A 12,244-nucleotide genomic window follows, 5' to 3' on the forward strand; every position below is an offset into this window, starting at 1 on the left:
AATCACTCACTAAAAAATGTCCCAATTAAATATTATGTCCCACTAACGACCAAAACTGTACCAATAATTTGAATTACAGCTAAGGTCTGTCAAATTTCCATCTGAGTTACCTGACAGCTCTTACAGTCCTTCTCAACATAAAGAAAATAAATTCTGTGGACTTAAACATTCCCAAATAGAAATGCTGTATATTCCAAATATCGTTACGTAAACTCTTCAAGATTTACACTGTACCTGCTTCAGGAGCTTCAAATCAATGAATACTTGGAATAATTTTCCTGGACTCCTGCAAACTATGTGCACTTTTTAATGGTTTGTCCTTTAAAAGTTACAGTCTCAGAAATAATAATGCAAATACAACTGAGGCTGTTTTGCCTTATCTACAAGACAAGACAACAATATCCTTTATTCAAACACAATCAATATTAAAGCAATAATACATTCTTGTGCCAGCTATAATAAAGATACACTACAGGAAATAAAAGCTTAAAACTAACTATGTGACAGACATAGGATATCTACACATAACGGAACAACTATCCACTGTCAACCATACTTGACTCAAAACAGAATTTCCTTGATCCAACAACACATGACAGTCCCCTAAAACCAAAATTACATCATTAATGCTTCCAGAAAACAATAGTAAAAAAAACCTCAATCTATAGATACCTATATACATCTGTACCTACACTTTTGTTCTTCCAAACATTATTTTAACTAACATTGATTTTGATTTTGATTTTAAACTCAAATTGATTGCAAATCCATAACTTGGTAACTACTTGAACGCAAGGATCGTTGAGTTGTGACTGCTAAAAAGTATAATAACTTAGGCCTTCACCGGAAAAGGGAATATAAAATGAGCTTAAAAGCAGCTATTTAAAATATTTGATACTAGGGTTACGTTCCCAATGAGACAATCACATTCAAAATCAAATTCATATCTGATCGAATCATTGATCATTCATGTAGAGGTGCGGATCGTAAGGTGTAACGCAGAAAAAAATAACCTTCACGTTGAACAATATTGCCATTTCCCTGCCACCTGGTACAAGCCAATTCACACATGAACGGAAACCTTAGGAATCCTCCTTTCTGTACATTACAGTAACTTTTTGTACCCGGTGGCAACAAACTTTCCACATCAAAAATTGCGTAAAAAACTCACCTGTTTCGCAGCTCTTTTCCCACGAAATAAAATTTTCCAGGAGCAAATTTTCCGAGGATGCTGGTTGGATTGGACTTTTAAACGATTTACACAACATAGACATTCTCTAAGAATACATTCCACTTGAAACTGGCGTTGAAACTAGTCTTGATCGCTCTAAAAAGAACGGAAACCAACAAGCTACCGATTCTCAAAAGGCAGCCATTTTTCTGTTCTCCTCGGGAGTGTTTTTTTCACGAGAGCCAATGATCGTCCCGGAAACGCGTCACGTGACATATCGCGCGACTCATGCGCAGACATTTTTCGCCAGTGAACGTGATGACCGCACGTGATACGTTCACTGGCGAAAAATGTCTGCGCATGAGTCGCGCGATATGACACGTGACGCGTTTCCGGGACTATCATTGGCTCTCGTGAAAAAAGCACCCCCGAGAAGAACAGAAAAATGGCTGCCGTTTGAGAATCGGTAGCTTGTTGGTTTCCGTTCTTTTTAGAGCGATCAAGGCTAGTTTTAACGCCAGTTTCAATTGGAATGTATTCTTAGAGAACGTCTATGTTGTGTAAGTCGTTTGAAAGTCCAATCCAACCAGCATCCTCGGAAAATTTGCTCCTGGAAAATTTTATTTCGTGGGAAAAGAGCTGCGAAACAGGTGAGTTTTCTGCGCAATTTTTAATGTGGAAAGTTTGTCGCCACCGGGTGCAAAAAGTTACTGTAATGTGCAGAAAGGAGGATTCCTAAAGTTTCCGTTCATGTGTGAATTGGCTTGTACCAGGTGGCAAGGAAATGGCAATATTGTTCAACGTGAAGGTTATTTTTTTCTGCGTTACACCTTACGATCGGCACCTGTACATGAATGATCAGTGATTCGATCAGATATGAATTTGATTTTGAAAGTGATTGTCTCATTGGGAACGTAACCCTAGTATCAAATATTTTAAAAAGCTGCTTTTAAGGTCATTTATATTCCCTTTTCTGGTGAAGGTCTAAGTTATTATACTTTTTAGCAGTCACAACTCAACGATCCTTGCGTTCAAGTAGTTACCAAGTTATGGATTTGCAATCAATTTGAGTTTAAAATCAAAATCCATGTTACTTAAAATAATGTTTGGAAGAACAAAAGTGTAGGGACAGATGTATATAGGTATCTGTAGATTGAGGTTTTTTTTACTATTGTTTTCTGGAAGCATTAATGATGTAATTTTGGTTTTAGGGGACTGTCATGTGTTGTTGGATCAAGGAAATTCTGTTTTGAGTCAAGTATGGTTGACAGTGGATAGTTGTTCCCGAAAAGGCTGAAAGGAAGCTTTATTGCCTTGGACTTTTTTTGCTTACACCCCACATGTTTGTTCTTTTCTGACATGGCAAAATTTATTAATATATTATGTGATTTGGAGCTGCAGCGAGAAACAGTGTCCCATGCATAAGGTCTCATTGGGGTTGATGGCAGTAAAATAATTTTGGTAAAAAATATGTTTAGAGTTTTTATCATAACTTCTCATCTTGGTCCTGCTGGACTTCAAACATGCTCTACCATTTTGCACAAGGAACTTGTCAATCAACCGTTACCTTTTGGTGTATTTGCAATATGATCTTTTGGATAGCAATTGATTTATTTTTCTTATTTCTTATGTGTAGATATCCTATGTCTGTCACGTACTGTAGTTAGTTTTAAGCTTTTATGTCCTGTAGTGTATCTTTATTATAGTTAGCACATTACCGTGATTGCTTTAATATTGATTGTGTTTGAATAAAGGATATTGTTGTCTTGTCTTGTAGATAATGCAAAACAGCCTCAGTTGTATTTGCATTATTTCTGAATGTTACTTTTTTGAAGGGCAAACCATTAAAAAGTGTACAAAGTTTGCAGGAGTTCAGGAAAAATATTCAAAATATTCATTGATTGAAGTTCCTGAAGCAGGTAAATCTTGAAGAGTTCACGCAACCATATTTGGAATATACGGCATTTCTATTTGGGAATGTTCAAGTCCACAGAATTCATTTTCTTTATGTTGAGAAGTACTGTAAGACTGTTGACTCCATGGGGTTCCCCATTGACGAGTAAAATCGTCTGGTGTTAGACAGAGCAAAATACTCTGGCTTTAGACAGAGTAAAATACCAAGTATGGCCGGTTTAGGGGTGAAAGGGTTAAATTCCATCATTACTTTGACTTTCTTTTATGGTATTTGAGTATTATTGTAGAGCAAATTTGCATAATATCATTAAAGTCATTAAATCAATGAGAATCCAAACATGAGGATGCAGTTTGCTCAGGAGGGGTCCTTAAAGGTAACAGAATCTTGTTTTGTGGATGTAGGCTAAAGAAATCTGACCCCTTGGAGGAACCAGTTCTAAATTGACAAATGACTGGCATTTTATAATTCATAAGTAAAAGTTATTTGCTCTCTTACCAAATTGCTCTACAGTTCCATTCATTTTTCAGATTGATAGCCTTAAATGACGGCAGCAACTCTGCCAGCTGTTTGGTCTCAGTATCATAAGCAGTACAAAACCACAATTTTTTCTCCAAAAAGGAACAACAAGAACCCCTGTCATTTTTGCAAGGGAATCCCCCTTGGGGTAGTTTGTTCACTTCACCACCATTGTTTAACACTATCCAGGCACTAAAGCAAGGATGGAAATTGATTACAGCTTAAATAAATTGGACCACTTTTTTTACTTCTGACACTTACTGCATTCAACTTTAATTTATTCATCCTTTGAAATGGTAGGAATGATTATTATTATTTACAGCAATTGCTAAAAATTCATTGCATCTATTGTTGAAATACATTGTATTTTTTACATATGATTTATGAGTCAATGAGTCATGAGTCAATGAGTTAGTGCAGTTACCCTAACCCATAAAATGGAAGCTAAAATTTAACCTAACCCTTCTTAGGCCTGATCACTGAAACAAGGGCTTAGGCTTAATCAATAAATTATTGCTAATAATATTGACTGTGTGTCTCATTGACTCATTGACTAATTGACTCATAAATCATGGGACCTCTTTACATATGGAAAGGTAACAGGAGTTATTTCTGTGAAGTCTTATCCAGAAAACTGCAACATGGGATTATGCACCTTTCAAATATAGCTTTGTATGCTTTTGCTCAATGTCTTTGAACAATTATTACAGAAAATTATACGAAGTTATGGTTTTTTTTTTAAGTTAAATCTAATGCCAGGGGATTAAAATTATTGAAGCAGCTGTGTTGCAACCAGAGTCCGCAAAGAGAGGTTAAATAATTTGTTGTCCTGGAAGTACTTAGTAGGCCAGCATGAAATTTGTGAAACGTTTTGGAGGGTGGCACTGAATCACCTTCAACAAGTTTTCTAAACTTTGAAGATACCTAATTTTATATCCTCCTGCTGTTTTATTGCTAGAAGTTAAAAACAATTCCTGATTAAGTATTTTTGTTGTCAATGTGGTGAAAGTGCCTTATTAGCAGTTAAGTAATATTTTGTTGCAGTAAAATTCTCCCTGCTAGTAAGATGGATTTCTGAATCAAATTCTCAAATTACAATGTTGTTGTTTTGGCTATTCAGAGTTAACCTAATCTTTGTGTATTGCTATAATTTGGAGGGAAGCAAACAATTGGCATTTTGCTTGGAACAACTATAACAATATATAATTGCAACTAGAAGGTTTCCTTTCTAGTGTACCCAATATGAGGTGCTATGACATGGTTATTATTACTGCTAAATTCACTTTAAAATTTATTTTTGAACGACTGAAATACATTTCTAAATTTTCCCCTCGGTCTTAATAAATTTTCCTCTATGGACCACTTGAATGGCAATTTTAACAACTTAATTTTGGAAAAAAAAAAGCGAAAATCTTAACATTTTCTGTTAGATGCGGGCCCCCGCGGAAACATCGTGTAACTATTTAGTTGGAAGAGAAACCATTTGGAAATTTAGTGGTATCTTTTTTGTTCCACTTTTTGAAAGATAAACGCATGAATTGAAATCAAGATGGTAGCCCATTAGCTGGTAAGCTCCACAAACGAATTTCCACTCGAACACTGTCACAGCAACCGAGACTCGCGTTGGCCTTGAAATTTTTAAAGAAATTTCCCTCGTAGCACTGTTGGCTCAAAAGAGAATCTCGCTGGCATAGAAACGCACTATTCAGTCAAACATTCGTCCGTTTTACTGGCCTGAAAAAGAGTCTTTTTATTGTCGACGGAGATCTAATAAACAGCGAATGGCAGCCATGTTTAAATTGAGGTATTGAAGTCACATGACAAGGCCTCGACCAATCAGACATTTTTCGCCAGTGAAGATCACTTCAAATCTGTAGAGTTTGCGCAGGCGCAGTTACGCGAAAAAAGCCATTTTACGTCATTATTCTCTAGCCAATCAGCGGTTTTTGAGCTCTGTCATGCGGATTTACTTTCATTTGAGTAGTATAGGAGTTGGGGGTACGAGAGCATTTTTGCAAAAATGCTCTCATACCAACCCAACTCCATACTACTTTCCATTTAATGGCTTCCATCGATGGTTTCCATCACATGGGCGTGGCCAAATATGGGCGTGGTCATTTTCGGTCTCGTATTCTTGGAAATCTATATGTTGTATATTTATGCGAATCTATGCCGTGGCGAGGTAGAATGGATCCAACGCAAAATTTATTTTGAAAATCTATATGTTTTTCAAATTTTATCGTAAACATGATAATATCATAAAAGAATAATCACATTGTGTGACTTTCTAGGAAACACAGGAAGTTGATTATGTCATATAATAGGGGGTTTCCCGGGAAAATGAGTCATCATTAAATAGTCATGTGAGGTTTTCAACCAATTAAAAGTTAACCCATAAATTAACCAAAACCGAAAATATAACCAAATGGTTCAAAATCTGGTTTATTTTGGTTGGACATTTTTGATTCAGACAAAGGATGCCTTCAAGAAAGGGGGTTTTCCCGTGATTTTTAACCAACCACAAGCTTCACATTTTTACTCCACAATTGTGTAATTTTTCAGTGAAACTTTTCAAATTTGTGAAATTATTTATGTAGACCGGCACTGCTGTGCCGTGACGTCAGTAGCCAACTTTTTATATTTTATAATGCCCGTATGCATGACTTGTCACACCATTGCTGTGAATATAGCGCTTATCATCGAAGCAAGATAATGACACTTTATTAAGCTCATAGCTTCCAAGTTGATGTAAGTTGCTTCTGATTGTTTTCATGGTGTGATGCATTTATTCATTATTAAACAGTACGTTTTTATAATTTTCATGAGTGATGTTCTTCTTAATAATATTTTTCTTGATTCCCTTTGCTGTCTTTCCGCCTTTGTCATTGTCTTTCATATATGAATACATTTTTGATCGCAATCCGACGAATTCGGTTATCGGTATGCCTGCCGCTTCGTCTTTGAATTTACCGATTACTTTTTTGTTTGTCTTGTCGAAATATTGTGAATCTTCGGGATAATCACTGTTGTCGAATTTGTCTTTATCATTCCAAAAGTCTTGATACGCATCATTAGTTTCAATTTCATAGGTCAAGCTGTCTGTGTCTGTGAATAATAATTTCGCTCTGCTGCCGTATTTTTGTTTGATATAATTGTAGTGGAAATCATACATTAGTGTCTTACTAAGATCTAGGATACACATACCCACATATGCCGGCCTGTTTAAGGTTAGTGTTTCTTTGATTTTATGCACTGCCACTAGATTTTCATTAAAGATCTTGCTACTAACATATGTTGGTTTAGCAGTCATTTTTAATAGTTTGTTTTCATCAGTTACTAATCTTACATCTACTCGCTTTCTAATATTTTCCATTGTTTTTCCAAATACACTGTTATTCATAAGCTTGAAGAAGTCTTTCTCAAAAGCATTTTTGGCATTGGTTCTCTTCTGTGTGTTGAAATCAATGTATTCTTTCAACCATGGTGACTGATTGAACTCCAACACTCGATGGACTTTAGTTATTTTTAAACCAAGATCTGTGTATAATTGAAGGTTTCTGTAATGGAGTACGTATTTTTCTTTATTGCTTAATGTAGGTATTAATTTATGAACTAAACCAGTCGATATTTTGTATTTCTTCGCAATGTTTTTGCAATATTCTGATAGCATATTCTCAGTTACTTTTACCTTTTCAGGTGCTAGTGGGTAGTCATTATGCAAATCATGTAGTTCTTTTGGGTATGTTAGGTCTACTTCTAATATTAATCCTTTCTTGCTGTCTTCTTTGTACTTGCCTAAGTCTATATTGTCTATCTGTTTTTTTGTCATCCATCTGAATCCACCAGTTGGTAGGTATTGTGACATAGCCCAACCATACAGATTGTTAGCATCAAGATACATTATATACTTTGAGGGCGCCTTTTCATCATATGTTTTCATGTACTTGTTATTTGCTTTTACATATCGGTTAGCAATATAACTAGTTCCGCCACGCATTCCTTTTTCAATGAACTGAAACATGTCAATATCAGTCATAAGCTCCAATTTAATGTTAGTCATCTTTAACATAGCATCCCATGAAAGACCTGGAGATGTAAAATAATGACAGGGGTCTAGTTTGTAGTATTGCAGACATGTCTTTCGAAAGTTTTCAAACACATCAGCTAACAGAAGGATGTCAGATTTGAGATATAAGTCATGGTACTCACCCATATTTTTTAGATTAAAAGTGTTCCATACATTTTGAGCATGTTTGTATTGATCACCTGAGATATGCTCATCATTTAATATACTGTAAAATTCTTCTTTTGGTGGCAGCTTTTCATTGAATTTTTCAAAACTGTCCATAAAGTCATATGGGTATACTCCCTTCTTGCTCATCAAATCAAGCTCTTTACCTTTAAATTTTCGAGAAGTATATATTAATGCTTCTTTTGGTAGGTTGCTCACCAGTTTATCAAGACTTGAGCTCATGAATTGAAAACTATCAATAAAGGTCAGATGATTACCAAGCATGAAAGCCATATACTTTTCCATGTTGTTTGGTATGGCATTGATATTCATTTGACATGTTTCACCTTTCTTGTTTGTGTATGTATGCTTTTTGACTGTCTCACCAATTTCTTGCATTATAAAATGACTGTCATACCCACGGAGATTGTGAAACATGACTGGTATTTTCTCAGTTATCCGAAAGTTAAGATTGCAATCTTGGTGAGCTGATCCTCTGTATTTACCTGTGATATGGCAATGGTCTCTAACTCTCACATCATTTTCATTGTATTTCTTATTGCAGATATGACATTCATCAGCTTTTTGGAATTTTTCTTCGTCATCTTTAGTCATTCTCAATGGTTTATTGAAATATTTTTTCATAATCTTCTTGCAGTATTTGACTTCATCCAGCATGGCTTCCATAAATTTGTAAACAGCTTTTTCACCTCTATAAATTTGTACTGGTTTTGTGTATTTATCATCATAACAACACACAACCTTATATCCATAACCACAGTCTGTGTGTCTCTGATAAGCCTCTGTGTATGATTTATCATCATTGGGTTGGCATCCATGTATTTTTTCAGTTATGGCTTCAAAATCTGCATATATTACAAATGGAACCGGCAGTTGTTTATGGAAATTATTGAATTTCAGTATGTTGTCATCTTTTGTTGGCATTTTAATTGCTTGTGCTCCATTTACTTGTATGCAGTTTTCTTTATGATCAGTTAATACTCTTTCAGAACTGAAACATTGTAAGCAATGCATACAAAAGTGCTTTCTTTCCTTGTGTTTTGTTTGATTGTACATGAATTTGTTGAAATCTTTGATCAATACATAGTGCTTGTTTTTATTTTCTGTTATAAGAAGCAGATTCATACAATCTTCATACTTTTCTTTTGACACATAAATGGGATATTTTTGTTTTTCTTCATAACCAAATACATTGATGTTGATCTCATTTTGCTTTTCTATCTTGTTGTATTGTTTGGTGGTCACAGGGAATTCAATTCCTTGGTAATTTAAATTTTCAATGAATGCTTTATCTGATTTTTTGATTCTCTGTGGGTATTTGTCTTGAGGATTAAGATGTCTTATGTGGCACCACCTGAAGCATTCATTATCCTCATTTTTCATGTTGATCAATCCCTTTGCACTGTTTCTGAGTTCTGTGGGTAGTTTTATATAAGAAGATCCTTTCATTGGTTCATATTTTACCACATTGATATAATGATTTTCAACAGATTGAATAGTCCAACCAGATCCCTCTGAAATCCAAACTGCAATCTTGTTCAGTATGACTTGTTTTGACAAAGATAAAGCTAGTTCAATTTGTGTGTCATTTGTTATTGTTTGGGGTTGACTGTTGAAATACGCTGTTTTCATAATTTTTTCTTCTCGCCCTGTTTGCTTTTCAAATGTTACTCTAAGTGTTTCAACAAACTTTAGACCTTTCATTGATTTTAATATTTTTTTGATATGGATGGCAACAGCCTTTCTTGTATTTTGCAGTTGCATAAGTGGGTCTTTGCTGTTTTTGATGTTGATTTCATAAGACTTTGTGAACCCTTTTAAAGCTTTGTTCGTTTCTTGTATTATGGTCCTAGGCAATGGAATTGGTTGTTTGGTTCTAGGCGCTGGCACTGGTTTTTTGGTTCTAGGCGCTGGCACTGGTTTTTTGGTTCTTGGTGCTGGCACTGGTTTGTATCCATCTCGGAACTCTAATGGAGGAAGAATTATGTTTTCTTCATAATTTTTAACCATTTGCTGCACACTCTTTCTTGGTTTTGGGATTGGTCTTGTTTTAGTCCTTGGTGCGGGCACTGGTTTCGTATTTTGTTTTATAATCAATTTTATTAATTCTGATTTACTTAGTTTCTCAAGATCACTCTTGTTCATAATATAAGTTGCGATATTATTTTGCATAATATTCATCATAATATATCTATAGGTAATATTTCTTTAAGTCAAAATATTGTGCGTTTATAGTTGAACACATACTGGAGTATGTATTTAACCGTGTAAAGAGAAGTGATATGAATAAATTAATTGCTGCTGTTTTCATTTTTGTCATAAATGTAACCAGTATTATATGTGAACGAATTTTTGAAATGTTTCTTTGTTTTGAGGTGACAATGTTTGCCAGCAAGAGTGTAGTTTATACCATTGTTGCATATTTGACAGTACCATTCTTTATGCAACATGTAGTCGGTTTTTATTTTTCTTCTTTCTTCATCAGTATAAAATCTTGGGCGGCCAACTGGTCTTCGATCTTCCATATTATATTACTATATATTTTTTATTTAAATATTTTCTTGCAACAATTTCAATGGTTTCCAGAAATTGTTGTATCTTTGAAACTCTCTGAACAAAAAATCCATTTTAGCATCCATGTTACGAAACATTTTCTTGATTTCTTTTTTTGGTCCTCCTGTTTTCAATGCTTGGTGCAATAATGGCATCCCTTTTGTTCGCACATAATGCATGTAACCCGCGTTTCTAACCACTATTTCACAAATCATTTCTGTTACCACTTTTCTTACAACCATGGTTTCAATTATTTCGCTTCCTTTGAACATATACTTATTACTTATACAGATTCATCACTGTCTTGTGACGACTCAGATTCTTGCGAACTTGAGCAGCTTTCTTCAGATATACTTTCTTGCGATGGCGTCCAATCGGAATCTGAACCAGAGTCTTGATCGCTCTCATAATAGAAACCAAACTTTTCTTCATTTTCAAACTTGTCCATATAATATAAGTATACATTTTTATTTTTTTATAAGTATTTATGCGCGTTTGTTTCACCACAATTCATATGTTTTCAATGTCTTTCAATGGTACCCAACTGTTGAATTCATCACTGTATCCCTTCCATTTCACTAGAGCTTGTTTCTTTTTATAGTCCCTCCGAATTACTTTGTCAATACGGAAAATATCCTGCTTTGCTTTTAATAATTCAGGATACGTATCACCAGTTTTCGTCAGATTTTTAATATGTCTGTCAAAGTCTGTATAATTCCATACCCCAGCCGGAAAGGTAATGTCCTTAAAAGTTGAACCATTATCGGAGCTGTATTGGATTAATTGATTTTTGTACCCAGCATTGACATTGAACCAAGTGAATGACATGTTAATGACTCTGTTAAGACCGATAACGTATTGCTTATTATTGTCTAGAGTTACAGGTCTGGTGAAATTTGTTGTAAAATCTTCTGGTTTATTATCCCCTTTATTTTTCACACTGTAAGATGATAAAACTATCTCTCGTTCCATTATGTGATTAGGTTACATTAAATTTTGAAATATTGTTTGTATAATTTACCATATTGTGATTTGTTAATTGTTGTCATTTTCAATAATGTGTCCAATATAGAAACACCCATATTTCGCATGTCAATGCTTGTATTACCAGCCGATATCTCACCAATGATCAAATCCAATTTTTTTAGAAGTTCTTTCGGTTTGTTAAAAAATATCACATTACCACCTTTTTGTTTTTTCCTACCAGAACCTTCCATTGTTTTCATTTTGTTTTGATAATGTTTTATGTATTCATTCAGAGTTTTCATAGCGCGATCCACTCTTTTGTTTTCCTCTTGCCTATCAGCTTCCGTTATATTCCCACTTTTGTATTGCTTTGTAACGTTTCCTTTGTAGGCTTTCAATTGATTTCTTTTAAATTTAGCCGCATTGACAATCTTATTGAGATATTTTTTGTTTTTTCGTTCAGTCATTTCTTGTTGATTTATTACCTTTTCAACAGAATCATAATTTGGTATACCAAGATCACCTAATATCTCATCATCCATATCTTCATCATCTAATCCATAATCTACCTCATCATCGTCATCATATTCTGGTGGCAATCCCGGTTCTTCAGGAAAGTACTTAGGATCAACATATATCTCTTTTTTTCCTTCCATAAGATCTTGTAAAGATTCTTCATATGTTGGTGGTTTTGGCACCAGTTGTTTTTCTTGCTGTGGCAAAACAGGTTGTTCAAATAATTCACCAAGATTCATATCTGGAACTTCATCCTCTATATCAATACCGTAATCAGGAACTTCTCCTTTCTTCAGTGGTCGTTTTTTCCTTGGCAACCTTAAAGCCTGATTACTATCAATAACATCATCTAATT

At 34.7% G+C, this 12,244-nt stretch overlaps 1 protein-coding gene and 1 long non-coding RNA gene across 2 annotated transcripts; one reads left to right on the forward strand and one right to left on the reverse strand.

Annotated features, from left to right (window-relative positions):
- The first annotated feature begins 1,611 nt into the window (after positions 1-1,611).
- LOC138010893 (uncharacterized) lies at positions 1,612-3,306 on the forward strand. The gene is made up of 2 exons (XR_011124583.1): positions 1,612-1,821; positions 2,383-3,306. It is a non-coding gene; the product is annotated as an uncharacterized lncRNA (long non-coding RNA).
- Positions 3,307-5,303: 1,997 nt separating this feature from the next.
- Positions 5,304-12,029, reverse strand: LOC138010216 (uncharacterized). Its single transcript, XM_068857154.1, has 3 exons — positions 11,429-12,029; positions 6,949-9,401; positions 5,304-5,369 (listed from the first exon to the last, which is right to left on the reverse strand). Exons 1-3 carry the CDS (start codon positions 12,027-12,029, stop codon positions 5,304-5,306), a joined length of 3,120 nt encoding a protein of 1,039 aa, XP_068713255.1.
- Positions 12,030-12,244: the final 215 nt, after the last annotated feature.

Source organism: Montipora foliosa, chromosome 7 (genome assembly GCF_036669935.1).
Source record: "Montipora foliosa isolate CH-2021 chromosome 7, ASM3666993v2, whole genome shotgun sequence".
Taxonomy (NCBI): Eukaryota; Metazoa; Cnidaria; class Anthozoa; order Scleractinia; family Acroporidae; genus Montipora; species Montipora foliosa.